The sequence below is a fragment of the Enoplosus armatus genome, chromosome 21, assembly GCF_043641665.1.
Source record: "Enoplosus armatus isolate fEnoArm2 chromosome 21, fEnoArm2.hap1, whole genome shotgun sequence".
Lineage (NCBI taxonomy): Eukaryota > Metazoa > Chordata > Actinopteri > Centrarchiformes > Enoplosidae > Enoplosus > Enoplosus armatus.
The window spans coordinates 13,207,629-13,225,900 of record NC_092200.1 but is presented as its reverse complement, the minus strand read 5'-3'; the positions used below and the strand labels follow the sequence as shown (position 1 = coordinate 13,225,900).

The following is an 18,272-nucleotide window of genomic DNA, read 5'->3' as shown; positions in this document are numbered from 1 at the left end:
CTGCCACTTTTTGGATATATCAATTAAAAAGACAAATTCATTTCAATAAATGTGGTTAATTACAATATGCTTTTATTTTGAAATTCAGCCACCAAACCTTATTTCTGAAGATTAAATAATAAAGGGATGTTGGTTTTGTGTATATAAACAGAGTAAATTAAATGTGCAAATTAGCCAATTTTCGTATTCCCCAACTCTCATCCAGCACTGGCACCATGTACCAGTAAGACACCCGTTAAAGAACAGTAACACACAAGTGTGCACTGTGACCTCACTAGGACTTTTGTTAGAGCAGAGAGTGGCTGTGTTGCCTCACTTGGTTGAGGGGTTTTCCTCAACACCATTAGACTTGAATTAATCTGTGTGTTTATAGTCATGATAGGGGAGATGTTTTCAAGTAACATGAAGTGCCTCTTTTGTTGACATTTACATCAGGAGGATGGCTCAATACAACTGCCAAACCTGGCTAACCTGCCTGTTACAAACAAACTTTAACTGATGAAATCACAGTGTCAACAAATGCTCGTACAGAGAAGAAGCAGTACTTGTGATGTCCTTGCACAAAGAACAGCAGATGTTTGTTAAACATGTGAGAAACTTTGTCTACTCATACTTGCTTCGACATCAGAGTTAATGTTTTCCAGCAGTGAGGAGGTGGAGGACAAGGGTAGCAGTTGACACTTCTTTTACAGTGAAAAATACCCTTATTAATGAACTCTGAATTGGGGTCAAAGGGACAATTTTCACATTATCTGTTTTTATTTGTGAGTGCTCTGTTGATTGTGTGTGTCACAGACCACTAAGGAGGGCCTGGTGGAAATGTTTTATGCATATAACGATGACGCCTTAAAAGATAATTCCGGTATTTTTAAACCTGGGCTCAATTTTTACACATTTTAGCAGTCCAGCAGATGGCGGCCATATGCTGCGGAAGACGTCTCCCATTATTTTCAGGAACATAGGAATCGAGGAGCTGTTTTTGTCCGGTGCCAATGTTTTTGTAATGTATTTAATACTCAGTTATCAAATCACCCACGAAAGCATTGGCAAGGCAACCGTAATGGAGTCACAGATTCAAATACGTCATCAGCAGAGTCTTGTGATTGGTGAAAATGGACATGTGCTTGTTTACAACATTTTCCCTGAAATGTTATTAGGTCTTGTAGTGGGGAATTGGTGATACAGATTTCCTTGAATATAGACCATTCAAACATGACCCCATGCAGGAAATGCTCTGGAACATTTCAGGGGTAGACTGCATATGTGAAAGGGGCTATAGAGGAACTGCAAGCAACATATTTATGTCATGGCTGGGTAGGGATCCTTTCCATACTGTTATCTGACACTTACAACAATCTGAGTCTGTCAGTGACAAAAACAAGCACTTTTAGAGGACGTAACTTTGACTGGCGCAGTTGCCCCAAGGAGTATGTTTTTGCTATTGCAGCCCGTTTACAGGTTGCTGCTTGAGACAATCTAAAATACTTTTGTACCTTTTAGTCATTTAGACGGCAAAATATGTAAAATAAAATTTAAAACAAATAGGGCCCAGGTTTAAAAGTACTAGAATTATCCTTTAAACCATAAGTCTGCAAATCAGCTCCCAATGATTTACACCTGACCACATCACTGTGCTGTAAATACACTGCCCTGTCTCATTCATTTCATAGGAGATGTAATTCTATATTGCAACCACCGGTCATTTAATCTGTGGCCTGCCCTCTGGTAATGTGCATGGGGTGGACACATGAGGAAGAACAGGGGGCCATAACATCAGTGGCTTACTAAGGCCTTGGGAGTTGAAGCTGCTGTTGTATGTTATCTAATACCTCACCTTTGTCATGTGTGCTGCATTTGTTTTTATTTCCTTTTGTTTCTTTTTTTTGTTGTTGTTGAGTGGGTGGGCTAGCCTCTCATGAATTACAACCCAGTGACAGTGAGCAGGCGTTAATGGGTTCAGTGAGGGGAAGGACTTAAAAGCCCCGACGGATCCATTGATATGAAGAGCAGCGGGCCGGCTTGCTGTACTGGCTATCTGGTCTGATTTACCCCGGATCGGTTCAACAAGCCTCGGCTATAAATAGACACTGAGTGTTCTTGGGCGGACCACTGTGGTACTGTGCATGTGTGTGTGTGTGTATGTGTGTGTGTGTGTGTGTGTGTGCGTGTATCTTTAAGAATTCAGCTGTAATTTGAGCCCTATAGGAGAGAGAGAGAGAGAGAGAGAGAGAGAGAGAGAGAGAGCGTTGACTGACACCCCCCCCCCCCCCCCTCCCCTTCCTCATTTCGTTAATCGAGCGTCGAGCTGCATGATCTGCACCTCTGCAATTATGCACGTTTGGTGTCGGATGAGATTCTCGGTAAACACCGCAAAGCAGGCACGGCCACGGAGCTCCAGCCTCGCCGCATCCCCCACGAGTTGTTAGCGTGTGCGTGTGGAGCGAGAGGCGGGCTGTCTTGTTTATCAAAAATGAGTCGACATGGCTGTGGCTTTGACTCAACATACGAGGCATTCGCGAGCGACCCCGGACACCATAAGCAGCTGAGAGAGTGAGGCGCAAATCATCTGAATGAAAGTCATAAGGTGAGTCCTCATATTTTCCCTTTCCATATCTGTGGCTGGTGCACAGGAACACGACCAGGCCAGTGTTGTTTTACAGCAGCAGCTGGCCAAGCAATGCGGCGAGAACATTGTGTGTGTGCTGCTATATACCGGAGTCCCTGCTTTGAGGAAAAGCTGAATGCCGCTTTGATACTTGGCTGATAACATGTTTGCTTTGGGCCATCGTTCCTGCCCAGCATCTCTAGAAGGCGATCCGGCGATGCACATAGCGAAGTTATTTTCGTGGGGGCTACCGTTTCCTCGTTACAAAAAGGCAGGAAAAAGGGTCCAGCCGTCTTACGCAAGCGCATTTTAACCTTACGTGCCAGTCGTTATAGGAACATATGAAGCTGGCAAAACAATCCTCCGGGAAGAAACCTGTTTCAGCCCTGTTCAGTGGAGGTAGACTTAATTTCCCTGAAATTAAGACCAGGCCTATCTCCAAGGCCGGTCCAAACGTGCCAGTGTCTATCCTGATGGTTGAGACAATAATAAATCAGTGGGGGTCTGAATAACACTGCTCTTAAACCACTGAGTTAGTTTGGGGGTTAATTCCTCTGAACTCATTCTTTCCGCCTTGTAATAGCCAGACACATTTCCAGGCTGACTTATGTACATCTGCTTTAGTGTAGTCTCCACATGACTACAGTGTGTTGTAAAATGTGTTTTTCAAAGTAATTGGCTGTTTTGATGCCACACATGAGTCTTGATTGGTGGTTAGACTTTTTAGCCACCTTTTTTTATTTGTCACCAAAGGTCTATCTTGAATAAAGGGCAATAAAAGCTTAACAGATATGCCCGGAAGTGTGCAAGCAGGTTGCTTTCTCTCACCTCCAGACGTTTTGTGGTTTCCCTTATTGACATAAAGACAATCTCCTATTTAGCTTTCCCTTTCACATTTGTTCAGCTCACCAGAACCCCAGCAAATCCACTGTTTATCTTAAATCATAAATCTTTGCAGAAGACATGCACTCGACTCAACAGATGAGTTTGTTAAAGAGCAGATTTCTGTGAGAGGCTATATACACTCGTAGTGGTTTGTGCTCCACGGTGCTTCAGCTGTTTCCTTTCTGTATCCTTAAGTCGACCTCTGTAACCATTTGCCCTTGGCAACAGGGTCCTGCATGGGACTTACAGGACGCAAACATGCATGTGTAAACCTGAAACAATCCTTGGCTGTTCTTTTATAAGAATGGCTGAAGGTATCCTTATGTAGATATCCAGCTATCTCCTCAGTCAAAATCACAGTATGGACTCTTAAAGTGTCCCTCTTACAAACAAAAAGTCTTTCTGCCTTGCAGCATGCTACATTAAAGTACTGGTGCTTACTGCCCACTAATGCATTACAGGCAGGCATACGGAGAGGACTCAGTGGAATTGGCCTTTCAGTTCCCCAGGGACTTTTTCTTGGCTACAGTGCTTCAGTGAAGTGCACTGTTTGTCCTCAAGCATTTCTTTGGCGTAACGCAGGAACAAAGGCAGGTATAAAATCACCAAGGCCAGAGCTCCAGGGACTGAGATGTGTGTGTTTTTTGTGTGCCTGCGCTGGGAGATACTCCGTTCTGTTGCTTGGGAGATGTAGGTATGTCTTTAAAGTTAACTGACTTGGCCTCTGTAGGAAGAGCTGGCACAGTCAAATCAGCCCATATGCAAATAGCTCAGTGCAACACTCATGAAACAGTTCAATGACCTGGACTCTTGGTGGCCGCAGTGGACCTCTGTCACTGACATACATTTACTGGCTACCAGTCAATGTGCATGCAGAGCTGCTAATTTTGGATCTTTGTTGTCTTATGGAGAACACTCACTTTACTTAAATACTGATATGACTATATGATATTTGGATGGCTTTGGGCCACTTTGCAGATTGCTACGACACGCCATGTTACTTCAAGGCCTCCATTTTTAATTAAATAATATATAAACATGAAATGGATTTTATTGAACATCTGACGCTGATCACTCTTTATACCATGTACCCATGTTCCACTCTCATTTTCCAGCACATGGCTGACCCGTGTCCATTTGGGATGCTCAGTCAGAATGTTGTCATGTTATATTGATGTATACTGGTATCACACTATTTGGTGAAACACAGTATGACACAACAGCCGTTACCTGCATTATTTAATCACACGCAAACTGGACCAATATAACAGGGGTAAGACAATTTATTTTGTTTCTTTAAAATGTCCTTCTGTACGTTGTGGGATTAACGTAATCCAAATAACAGTGCAGCTTTAGTGATGCTCTGACTAATGATACATACAATTCAAGCACCTAATTGCCACAGGGACACGTCCCCTCCAATATGAATATGAAATATATACTGACTACTGACTTTAGGGTTACAATGCACGTTCGTTTCTTGCAGCTCTCTCTTTCAGGACCTTTGATACTGGTCACCAGCATGGCTATAGTCGATGAACATGCCCATGTTGTTGTAGAGTTTCCTGGGGAAAACAGCGTGTGTGTGTGTGTGTGTGGGTGGTTTTAGAAGCTGTTTGTGCTGAAACCACAATAACTGGTTTCAGCACACATATAGGGTGTTGTTGTTTTAAGAGCCACACCTCTGTAACATAGACCTGGAAAGTAATACGTTAGTTTGTCATTATCAAAAATTCAACTTCACCTTTTCTGGTTGAGGCCAGTGGCGGCTCTCCTACAGGAGTTGAGATTGGTTGGGCCTTTACTGGCAAGTGTGATTTTGTCTGATGCATTTTAGTTGTTGTCAAAGGTCACCAAACACCACATACACCAGCTGCTGTGGTTTGTCACTAATCGATATTTTTTTGTTTGCAGAATCTTGTAATGAAACAACAGAGCATGACTAACTTTCCCGGTCTTCTCTCTAACCTCTCCCCTCTTTCTCTCCGTCCTCCCACAGTGGGGTTGGGTGGCCATGGACCCATTCAGCCAGCTTATCCTCACCATCTCGGTGACCAGTTTCCTCACCTTCCAGTGGCTCTTTCACAAGGTCAGCCCCTGGATGTCCATGCGCATCAGCACCGGCTTCCTCTGCCTCAGTGACAAGCAGAAGGTGGAATGGAACTCAAGGTGACCCGACATGAACTCGTGATCCTGATGAGTCTGAATATTTACATGCTATGTACCAGCGGAGAGTGTGGCACTGCTCTCAGCTCTGATGTTGGCCGGGGGGGGGGTTGTTTCAACTTGCTCCAAAACATGCACTGACAGTCAACCCACATATTTCCTGTGACACTATCTGACTCACTAGTGGCGTGCATTGTGTGTTTTGCAATGTTTGCTCAACATGCCACTGCTTCAAGGTGCCGGCAGCATGGTGGAAACTCAGTGGAATGTTGTTTTGGGTGTTTCTGTCAGTTTTTCTTCAGCATTTTGTCACTTCATCATGGTAACATTTAACAAATACCTTTAAATATCTTTGACTGACAGTAAAACCTTGCTTAGTTTTTACATAAAGGAAAGCATGAAAATGCTGTTTGTCATACAAACTGCTGTGTTTTTGTGCTTTTTCAAAGAAAAAAAGCTGTTCTCTATAGCCCTGTTTTCATGCCTGTTGCCATCATTCCTACTGGGTATGGTAACATTTTACTCAGTGCATGCAGCAGGAGCAGCCAGGCTACTATTAAGCAAATCCCCAGTTTAAAGTTGTAATCATAATTTTATAGCAGCAGTTATTACATTTACATTTATTTGCTCGCTGTAAAAACCTCTTCATATGCTCTTCTCCACTGACTGTGGCCAAAGTGTGCAAAATTGAAATATACGTACGCTTGTATATGAACTCAGGAACGTAAATGAACGTAAATATTTTTGGCCAAACCATCCACTGTCAACAGCCAATACATTTTGAACAGATTCCTCCTGTTTAAACTATAAAAAAAGAAATCAGTTCAAGCTCATTTGATGATCTAACTACTTATGTTTTCTTGCCCATTGTGGACTTGTATTTAGCTGTGTTGTGTCCCTCAAATCAAAGCAATCATTTAATTAAGAGCATCAGATGTAAAATGAACTATAATCTCCCACTAACAGTCAGATTATCCCTGTCGCATTTAATCGGTAGAACTATTTTATCTTCATCAGTTGAACTATTTTATCTTCACAGTCAAGATGAACAAGTGAGTAGGAATGCTTCAGAGCCACAGTGTTCATACCGATGACTAGAACATTTGATCAGACAACAGCGACAAAAGTGTCATCTGTTATGGGAACATTGCGGATCCTGACTAGAGCAAATAGATGGAGTGTGTTTGTGTCGTCAGTGAGACAGACAGGCTGTCGGGATGAGAACGGTGCAGGCTCTCCTATAGATTGAAGGCCAGTGGACGTCCAGTGGGGTAAGAGCTTTTGGAGGGATTCAGCCTGGTCCAACTTGCATGAATCACTCATTTTCATTTCCTCACATAGTTTATTACTCATGAGAGCACTTGTGAAATTGAAATGGCCACGTGGTTTATGAGCATGAAAATTAATGATTGGTGGAGATGGATCCAGGCTATGGGGATCCCTGTTGAGGCTCATGACTTTACAGATTCTATTTACACAGTGTTACAGTCAGTGTGGCTGTCATTCTGTCTTACTGACTGATTGTTGAGAACTGTCTCACTGCCTTAATGACTGACTGGGACTGTGTGCTGCTCTGCCTGACCCTTCAGCAGTGTTTAATCTCTTAGCCTAATTGGTCTGAATCTGTGTGCAGCCCTGACAGGCAATCAGTTGATTCACCGTGAGTACTAAAAATTCTGCACTCTAAACCAGAGAGCAGCTCCAAGGCACTTTTCTTGAATAAAGATAAATATTCGCTATTCCTTTTGGAAAGCATATTGAACAGAAAATCTCTGGTATGTGTCAGCATCTGCCCTCGTCAGACAGGAGTAGATCATCGCGGCTGTGTGTGTTTTGGTTTTCATTTCAGGACGGTGTCAACGTTTCACGCACTGTTGGTGGGAATCTTCTGTCTCTACATCTTGTTCTTTGATGATGCCGTCAATGAAGACCCAGTCTGGTGAGAGTTTGGCTGTGAATGGCATGTTTTTAACACTTTACTGTCCATACTTTTCATTCATTTTATACAGTACGTCAGCTCTTTGTCCAGTCACAGCGTAGCAACCATAGGCACGGCAGGTCTGTCAAGCTTTGGACTTGTCTTTTGCTTTAAGGTAAGCTTAGCATGTCCGGCTAAATAGCTGACCACCGAGCATTACTTCCAAGGCCAAAAGGTTTGCATATAGCTAGTCTCACGTAGCCAGAGCCATCTCCACACTTCCGAGAAATGTCTGGCTCAACCCATTATCATTCTGGGATAAGGAAAAAATGCTCTGGCTTGTTTGTATTTCTTTAAATCAATCAACCGTCTTGGGCGGCGCTAAGCCCTGGATGCACCAATGGGGCTTTTGCAAAATGCCGATAGCGGAAGGGGAGGAGAATTCACACTAAAATAGTCGGCCAATGGCAGACTTCTCCCAACAGCCTACCTCCGGTAAGTCAGACTAGCATATAGCTAACATCTTTATTATGTGTGTTTGGAGGTTATGTTAGAAAAAAAAGACCTGTTGAGGATAATATTAGCAGCCCTGTCCTGTATTGGATTTGGGGAACTTTACACTCCCACATCCGAGCCTGTTACCCAAAATAGTGATATGTTTGTCAAAACTCATGTGTTAGTCCACATTCTTAAAGCTTGTTCCCTTGTAAAGTGAAACATATTGTTTAAAAATATGAACAAAAAAGCCAAGATGTAATCGGGTTATGTTTGAAATAACATTTTAATGACATTTTTATTTAGAATACTGTACTGTAACACCAAAGCTGACAAGCTATCCTACAGTACAAGTACAATGTTGCTCTCTAGTTCCAGGTCTTCTACATGGATCATCAACTTGTGAGGATATTGACATGTAGCTTAAGTCTCTTTCCATTATATCATGCATGTAGCCATCAAGTGCATATTTAAGATTTCTTGAATGATTCTTGTTTTAAAGCACCATTTGTTTTGCTATTTGTTAGAGTCTAAAGTGATGTTATCCACCTCTGATCAATGAAAATGTGAAATTTGGAAAGTTTGAAGTTTGGAAGTGGTTTACTTACTGGGTTGCTACTTCAGTTTCTGTTTTTTTATACTACCACTAGGGGTCACCAAAGTCAACAAACACAAACCCAGTCAAACCAGATGTGTTTTTTCAACAGGGGAGATCCTACACTGGTGAAGACTAATGTTGCCATCACAACAGGCTACCTCATATCTGGTAAGATAAACATACAGTATTCCCAGGAAATGTTTGTGAAAGTGAGACCGAAGGTCATGCACATAATAACGTTGATAATAAGATGTGATAAACTTAGATGACTCACTTGAGTTTGGCTGCTTGCCTACTGTGTGCCAGCTGCTGGTCAGAAATCAAATAACAGACACATAGACAAAACTATTTTTACAATATGTTTTTCATCAGCTGTATGTACTATTAAATGTTTTGATTGCACCAGTGACATGTTCTCTCTCTGTCCTCTGTACTTCTGTTTTCCAGATCTGCTGCTAATATTTTACTATTGGAAGGCGATAGGCGACAAGTTTTTTGTAATTCACCATCTGGCAGCATTGTATGCTTACTACTATGTACTGGTGAGTGCCCTATTGTCCAATAGCAGAACGTGCAGGCAAGATGGAAAGGAGACAACCAAGGGTGAACAGCTGTGTCCTGTTAAGCTGGGTGTTTTAGCCACCATTCAGTAAGTGTCCATGACTGTCCCCATGCAGCTCATATAGGTCAATTAAATATGCGCAAGGCAAGGTCAGCGTAGTCAGCACTAGTGCAAGTGATGCACCCCAAACACATCAGAGAAGGAAACCTTACGGATATTTAAAATCCACCTCTTTGGCTTCATCATTTTCAGTAGAAGTGGGGAAAAGTGCTACAGAAAGTAATGCACTAGTTAGTGAGTTAATCAATTGCTGTATTTTTGTCCAGTGTTCCAGCAGGAGTTACTGTTTGCCTACCCAGCTTTGGCATTACTAAGATGTTTAAGCATTAACAGGTTGTATATTTTAGCTTGGAAATGATGCCTTTTGTGAGGATTGCAGGAACAACATTGATAATCGTAAGTCGGTTTGACATTTCACTCAGACTTAGCAGTTGTTAGAGCTGCACTGTAAAAGCCCTCTCACCAGAGGACATGATGGTTAACCCTCGTAATACATCAAATCAGCTATTATTATGAAAGCTGCATTAGTGTCATTCTATATCATTTTTGTGGGCGTTGACATTAGGCTGACAATGATAACTCATCTGAAGTACTAATTAGTGACTCATTGGTTATTGCTGCACTGCTAGTATACACTTGGCATATACTTATCGAGATACGGAGTTTAGTGTACTCAGCATTTATGGGCAGTGCTGTTCACTCTTGGTTCAATCTGAAACCCTCTAGGTCGCCAGGATCTGTTGATAATTATTATGGAAATGAATGACTATGGTATTTTTTGCATGGAATGCTCAATGATGGTACTGGCTGATGACCCCCCTCCCCCCTCACCTTGCCCTTACAATTTCTGTGCTTTCTGTTTTGTTTTACTGACTCCCTTTTTAATGTTGTGTGAATCTGAACGTTTCTGAGCTTAGAGCAGCTGAATGCCTACCTGTAACCACTGTGTGCATGCTGGCAGTTCTGAAAGCGCTCCACACAGACAGGGTTCCTTTCTTGTTACTGTGCATGTCCAACAAACAGTATTTAACGTTCTTAATTACTCACCTGCCTATCTACAGTACCTTCAACCTGTCTGTTTTGTGCCAGAGCCTAGTTCTGCCTCTTCTTTTTCTTCCTTACACTCCTCCTGAGACTCCCTGACGAGGGAAAACTGACAAAACCAGTCAAATAATGTGACCCCCAAGATGATAGCCAGGCCCTATTTTTCTAATATATAACATGTAACATGTTGAATGTATTCTGTCAGGTGTACAATTACAGAATTACTGTTTGTTAATGCTCTTAAAAGTCAGTACTTTCCTTCATACCCATTTTATTTTAGTTAAGCAAACTTACAGGAAATTCAGTTTGTTCCCCTACAATACTTCTGTATCTTCTGTATAGAAACAAATGCAAAAGGACATACAGTGTGCATTGCTCTGCTTCTGAGTCCCCATACTTGCTTGTATTGTACATGCTTTTTACCAAGATGTTATAATCAAAAGTATAGTACTAAGCAATGTAAAGATTTATTATCCAAGAATAAGCCAAGCACGATGGATGTCTGGTTTCACCAACCACATGTTTAGTGTAAACCCTGCAGTCCAGATTTACATCCTGACCTAACATTCCAGTCACTGGCTGGATTTACAGATTTCTTTTTCCTCCTTAGTGTGACACATTGTATTTGCATCCCCTTTTTTTGCCTGGCTAATGAGGAATATTACCTTTTCACATATCTGTGTCTCAGCAATGACAATGAGATTAAAACAGTGTCACATCATTGGAATAAATTTCTGATTTATAACTGACTGTAAATCCAGCCATTCATTTGGGAGAAGCAGAGCAAGCACCTGTATCTAAAACAGTTAGGTAAATGAGAGGAAGTAGGCCATACTGTTACTGGACACTCATGACTGTTTCCTCAGACGAGATCTGAAATCCATGTGGGATAACAGAATGATTGCTCCGCATTAGTCAAGTGTGGTAGAGAAAAAAAAACAACAACACATGGCGTGCCACATTACTGTAGCCGTATTACATTTGCGGTAAAAGAAATAACATTGGCTAACCCTTGATGTCATTTTCATTTTATTTAGTTTTGTACCCAGTCAAATCTGTCATATGTTGTCAGTCTCTTATAAGTTAATGTGTTGAGTGTGTTTATGTGGAGGTATTCATGTCAAATACACAATAAATTCTACCTGCTCGATACAAATATTAAACCTTGAGGCACACAGCCAAATTAAGGCCTAATTAAATGTACTTAGAGTTGGGGAAACCTGTATTTAATTTCATGAGCTTGTTGGTATGTTTTCGTTATTGATTAGTCGGTCACGAATGTCTTGGTTTAAACAGTGTGTTATGATTTTTTTAATAGCAGCGTAATCTGTCTTTTGTGTCTGTTTTTAACAAGTATAGCTTAATCAAATAGATAATATAATAACTGCTGTGTAAATACTAGATGCATGCTTTCTTGTCAGTGTTGTAAGTGTTGCTTCTTATTTGCTTCCAATCGTGGTGGCATCTTTTTTTATTTTTGGATTTTCTTCTAATATATCTGTCTGTCTGTCTCTGTGTCCTCCGCTGACTTTAACATTAATAGCCCCTCTTCAAACCCTACATGCAAAAACTACCAACATCCAGTCGGGTTGTGTCATCCCCGTTCATGCAAAAACTACCAAAAAGGTTGTGTGTCATTTAGAAACCCAGTGCAGGTCTTGATCTAGATGGGGACTTCTTTATTCCTGTCTTGTCTGCTGCTATTGCTGTTGTGCTGCACTGAGCAGATATGATGCCCAGTCACAGTATGGACTTACCAGTTCCTAGGGGTACTAGCATGCTCGTGCTAGATGGAAAGTTCCCATCACATGGTACAAAAACTGCAATGCACATGTACCCTGTTTGTATCACATAGTAAGTATGTTTCAATGACCAGCTTTTGTTTCAGCCCCGACGGTAAGTCTTCTTTTACGTGCTGTAAAAGCCAAATAACCTTGAATTATGTGTTCTTTGTGGTTCTTTGAGTAAAATTGAACACTGTGATTTCTATCTTAATTTTGACTTTGAGTCAAACTATCTAATTGTAATTAAAATGATAGCTACAAATCAGAGCACTCTCTATCATGCGCTTTTCAGTCAGAACACTTAATTCAAATGTATTTGGCTAATGGCACAATTTTAACACCATCGTTGCTTGCGAGTGCTTGATTTTTCAAAAGTTCCAGCTGATTTAAAGCATCTTTCATGGTTTTAAGATCATCTTCATTCTATTTTAGCAGCAGCTGAAAGTCATATTATTGCCTTCAAGCAGAAGGGAAATAAAGCCATGTAAGCTTATCTTATAGTAGTATAATTTAAGGGCTCCTTAGTGGCTTCTGTCCTGGTCAAAAACTGTCTAGAATTCTGACCAAGTATTATTACAGTCAGTTTCAAGCACTCATAATCCAGCTTTGAGATCAGATGCATGGTGCGTAAAACCCGCTGAAGATGATCTCATACCTAAGGCAACGTGGAATTCAGGCCCTGATCTTCTGAACTGACATGTTTGGTAGTTAAACATATTGCTTTTTTACTCTGCATGGCCTCTGATTGCTCCTTCAAATAGTGGCTTGCTGAATGTATGTATGGTTGTACAGTATGTGTATCAAAGCCTGTGCAGTGTTGATATTTGCTCAGTACCTTTTTTTTTTATGTTGTAAAAAAATATGTTATTCAGTTGAATTGCCTTGCTGTGTGGTTTTCTTCTCTCTGGATTAAAAGACATAAGCAATAGCTAGCAATAGTTGGCATATAGTTTGTTTGTAAGGATGCATTAGTCATTATTCCCTTAACAAATGCAGAAATGCTTCATTTTATATGGGCATTTTTGCAAGTTGCCGCTTGTGTTTTGTTTTTTAAGGGGTAGATTATCAAGATGCTGTAGGTCTCTGGTTCCCAGAGAACGATTTATTGTGATTTTTTATTATTTCTGACACTTTATTCCGTAACAAGGTTTCTCAAAAATCTAAAGCTTGATTTCCATTCAATTTGCTGTGGATACTCTGGGTCTTCAAAGGATGAACCCTAAAGATAACCAATGGGTGCCATTGTCAAGCAAAAAAGTTAACATTACATACAGTTCAAGATGTCTGATAATCAGACAGACTGGGGCAGGTTCTGAGGCAGTTAATCTGTTATTCTGCGCATCACCAGTGAGGATGAGTTTCTGCTCACAATAAATGAAGAGAATGAATCATTCGGAAGTCCAATTAAAGACCAGTCTAATTTTGGCCCACAAAACCTGAAAGAATAATTGTGTGCCCTGAAGGAGAAGGCTCTTTTGTTAGATCTGCCAAATGGGTCTATATTTGGCGAGGGCTTCATCTGATTTTAGACCTGAGTCCCCCACACCGTAAAAGTATTTTGTATGGTTATGTCCAAAGATGCCTGGGAATTGTAAACATAACTTAGTTACCTAGTTACTCTGAGGAGCAGGCGGTGCATCAGCTTTGTGCCTGCTGATCCGATCAACTCTGTGTCTTGTTTTTGTCCCTTTCATGTTTTGTTGTCTTCCTGTTTTTACCTTGTTCTTCCAGGGCGAAGGAATGTTGCCTTATTTTGCTAACTTCCGTCTGCTTGCTGAGTTTTCTACACCATGTGTGAACCAGCGGTACGTACCTGCTTACTAATGACCCGGGCTTTGAGTCTTTACATTCAGTGTTGGAGCTCAATTTACAACATTCCTGCAGATTATGTGTCACAAGATATTGTTAGGACTTTTAATTACATGAAGGCACTTATTGCAAGTTCTCTCTGTGTTCAGCTGGTCCTTTGAGATTATTTGAGGGTTTACCGAATCCTTTTTAAACCATTTATCTGCAATAAAGCTGAAGTCATTCACATGTTCATCCTGCTAGACACTGTTTTCTTAACTATGTGTTGTGTTACAGCTGGTTCTTTGAGGTACTAGGTTATCCCAAGTCCTCCCGGCCCAACATGGCGAATGGCGTCGCCATGGCAGTAGTCTTTTTCATGGTCCGCATCGCCGTCATGCCAGTCTACTACAGTCGTATGTATACGGTCTACGGCACTGAGGCCTTCTACCTGGTGCCCTGGGGTGGCCGTGTAGCCTGGATCTGCTCCAGTATCTGCTTAGACATCATGAACGTTATGTGGATGCATAAGATTGCCCGCGGCTGCTACAGGGTGCTGCGCTCGGCACGCCAGAGCAAAGCCGGCACACCTCAGGAGAACGGGAAGACGGATTAAGGGAACCAGGGTGTCGGTGGTGAGAAAACGCCACAGCAGAGAAACAATCACGTATCTCTCAGTGCAGTGGCGGGCAGCAGATTGGACACTTACGAGGAGTGATATTACAGGACCGAATGTAATGAGGAAGATTGCGATTTTTGGAGAGCTGGCACAGTCACTGAGATGTACTGATGGACCGTTTAACTAGCCATCCCGAAGCCATGACCTCTTAGCAATACTCTGTGTGCATGGCCAATTATTTTCCTCTTGAACAATTCACCACTACACAAAAAGAGGTCGTCCCGGGACAATGGACTGTTACCCCAACCACAAATTGTCAAAAGGTTTACCGTTCTTTACTTAGTGCTCAACAAAAGACTTTTTTTTTTTTGTATTATTGCTGTACTGCTGCCTGAGTCTCAGAATAAAAGTGATGAAATTATGAGTTCATGTTGATGAGGAAGCAAAAATTTGAAGGGGAAACATTCAATTGATTCCTCAGTAATGGTCCATGCCATAAAATCATTGTCAGATGCCTGTTGAGGAGAAGGGTCAAGCATTTTTTTTCCTCAGTAAATCTTGAGCTCAATTTGCAGGGGCTTGACTGACACAATGGGATGGCATCAAGTGCAATCACAGAGAAGACTGAGTTTGGATAAATCAGTTCATCACTCATCACTTCATTTAAAAAGCCAGCCTTTTAAGAAGCTTATTGGAATATTGTGAGTCTTGGTTTCATTTGTATTTGAATGGTTTATTTAAATAATGTAGGATTGAACGGGCATCAGTACACTGTAGGAAGTCTACTGATTTTGTCTTGCTGGGGTCGAGGCAAATGGTTTTTCAAAGATACAAACCATTAAAGATGACTATTTTTAATGAAAAGGAGACTGATGTACAGAGTACCTTAGAAATACTTAAAGGGAAACTGAATTTCAATGCAGCGTTTGTTCGCTGACATTAAGCAATGCAAGAACAGCCTTTTCCTTAAGGAAATATTGAGCAACAGTCAACATCAGATTTTTAAATCCACATGATTTAATGTGTATACAACCTGCTATTTCACAGAATGGAAAAATACCACGTTGCATAAACAAAGATATGTTGTTGACACTGTTTTGTGGGAGCCTGCATTATATTTTTTTCACATTTTGCGATGCATGTTAAGAGGAAAAACAGACCGCCAGTGCTGATTTGCAATCAGTGTCATAGACAAACCTAAAGAGCAACTGCTTTGAAATGTTGATTTATGTTAAGACAGTTGGTGGGAGATGTTTCTGACACTCCTGTAGTTTTTCAGGTGTTGACCATAGGTTTATATAATATTCACACTTCCTATTTATGATATCTTCTTAGGCACAAACTGTTGAATTTACCCCTGGGCAACAAGCTGCATGCTGCTATGTGTGTTTTCCATCAAGGAATTGGAAATTTTAGCAAATTAAATTTGGTATATGATTTCAGTACATTCATTTGAATAATTGCTTCTGCAGATTTGAGTTTCATGAAAAATCACAGACAATAATCAGTGTTCAGATGGTAATAGTTCTGTATATGTCAACAATATTTTGTAATTGTTTTAGAGCATTGTGATACAGATAGCTTCTGCCTCATGTCACTGTATGATTTCCAATCAGCTGTCAAACATAACGTGCACTTCCATATTTATTCATCGGATGGACATAAGCATTGTGTTTTGTGTTTTGTTTTTAAGAGGACATGAATATATGGAGAAGTTGTAAAGATTCACATGTTATAACCGTCTTCTTGAACATCGTTCTACTGTCAAAGCCGTATCATTTGTTCAAATTAAAAGCTACAATTCATCGTTGATTTACGACACGTACTTGAACTTTCATTGTAAATGTATCTTTCTAAGAGCTGTACATCAAAAGCTTCTGTCTGTTTTGTGAAACAGAAACGAAGGTTGCTTGTTTTCAAAGTACGCCTTGCTATGTTCGGCATTTGATTTTGTTGCCTTCTTAAAACAACTTCTGGTTGCACCATGAATATTTTGTTGCATCCACCTCCTCACAACACTGAAAACTGGGTCATTTTTCAGCGATTTACTTGTGTGTTTTCCATGTCTGATGCCTGTCTAACGTGATTGTTTGGCCTTTGTAATAGATCAGTTTCAAATGTAAAACCAAGAGGCTTGTTAAGTTAAGGCTGGTTGTTTTAGTGGTTTAGTTTGTCATGGTTTTAAAAGTTCAAAGATTTATGTATTTGTGCCAGTGCTTAAGCTATTACTACTCCATGGTGAAGACTTTTTTTTTGTTTTTTTTTTGGAACCATGAGCGTTTTCATACAACGATGCCAACTTGCAACCATGATTTGATGGTTCAGATCAGTTCTGTTCCCATAACCATCTCTGCATGCTGTGGCTATTTTGATGTATGATGAGGCTCTGTTTAGTTTGCCATGGTAAAACAGTGTGAAAGACTTGTTTGGACAGGATGGACAACTGAATGTGGGTGGATGTCGTCTACATTACATGTGGATATCACTATCTCGCATCTTAGAAAAGAGCCAGGGTGTGCCGTTTGTTAATATTTCACTGGAATTAAGTGGAAATCATGCACAGGTTTCAGGACAGCAGGCCACTTCTGGCAGAATTAAGGGTGGCTGTGTATGCAAGGTCATGCATGGTCAATATGGTCTTCTTCTTCATGCACCCTTTATAACTGCATGTGGTATTGCATGGGGATTGCACTGTAAAGAAATTAGCATATACATTTGCAAGACAACTTCTGTTTGTTTTCTTTTTCTTAGTACATGTACATAATGTTTACTTAAACATTATCCTTGCACTGTGCCACATAATGTAATCCACAGATGATGATGGTGATAATGATGTGACGAGAACATCATAAAGCAGATATTTAGTATAATATCCAGCACAGAAATAATAAGTAAGGGACTACTTGAATACTAATCAGCACAGTTTATAATAATCTGGGCAGTGCAAATAATCGTTAATCCTATGAGCATCCTGCATTATATGCGTACCATTGTCTTTAATTTATTAATCCAAGAGGAGTAGACATAAAAACAAAGCAGATGCTATGGTAATAGGGAGAGCATGGTGCTGCTGTCAGCTAGTTAAACTGGTGTTGGTGTTTCTGTTCTGAATGTTGTACGGAGGAGAGATGTGAGTAGGTGGAGTGTTTAGTGACATTCTATGAATGTATTGGAGAAGAGAAAATATTTGTCATTTACATTTTCATTTGTTCTTTACAATAAATACCAAATTAACTGATGCAATGTGTATCATTTGGGGTTGTAACATGCCCGGCACCTTGAAGCCCAGAATTAATAAGCCTCTATGGATTCCTTTATGCTGCCAAGAACATGATCGAAATCATTACTACAGACTAGGACGCATCAACGTAAAAGCCTTATTAGTTTTACACGCCATTATTTGAATCACATCAGTGTCTGTCTTGCTTTTGCTCACATTATACCATTTGCATTGATGAAGCAATGTACAGACAATTTTCAATGTCAATGAATATTTAGAGGGGATTTTACTTTGACAGTTTTATGGCTGACTTTTCCTGCCAGCTATTTAAGTTTTTAGTTGGATACACCTTCCCAAAGTCATATTTCATGGCAACTTAACAAGGCCACTCCATACCTCACCTCCATATGTAAGCATTACAATATCATTAATGGCTACCATTTTATATTGCGTCGACACCAGAGACCATAAACAACAATAAATACGTTCTTGTTTCAACAAACAATAAATTTCCCAAAATGCCCAGAA

General features: G+C 40.6%; 1 protein-coding gene across 2 annotated transcripts; it reads left to right on the top strand.

The window, feature by feature from the left end:
* The first annotated feature begins 2,367 nt into the window (after window positions 1–2,367).
* On the top strand, window positions 2,368–17,762 carry tlcd4a (TLC domain containing 4a). Of its 2 annotated transcripts, none has more exons than XM_070928050.1 (7): window positions 2,368–2,584; window positions 5,490–5,659; window positions 7,506–7,595; window positions 8,777–8,835; window positions 9,115–9,209; window positions 13,849–13,922; window positions 14,203–17,762. In XM_070928050.1, exons 2-7 carry the CDS (start codon window positions 5,505–5,507, stop codon window positions 14,519–14,521), a joined length of 792 nt encoding a protein of 263 aa, XP_070784151.1. In that variant the 5' UTR covers window positions 2,368–2,584; window positions 5,490–5,504; the 3' UTR covers window positions 14,522–17,762. The 2 variants fall into 2 exon arrangements, with proteins under 2 accessions (XP_070784151.1, XP_070784150.1); XM_070928049.1 differs by having other exon boundaries at window positions 8,720–8,835.
* Window positions 17,763–18,272: the final 510 nt, after the last annotated feature.

What these genes read in the sequence shown, in the direction of transcription:
- tlcd4a (XM_070928049.1), top strand. Translation starts at nt 5,505, where the DNA reads ATGGACCCATTCAGCCAGCTTATCCTCACCATCTCGGTGACCAGTTTC. An exon ending in ATGCTTACTACTATGTACTG is followed by an intron (nt 9,210 to 13,848) that starts GTGAGTGCCCTA and finishes TTGTTCTTCCAG; the next exon opens with GGCGAAGGAATGTTGCCTTA. An exon ending in ACACCATGTGTGAACCAGCG is followed by an intron (nt 13,923 to 14,202) that starts GTACGTACCTGC and finishes GTTGTGTTACAG; the next exon opens with CTGGTTCTTTGAGGTACTAG.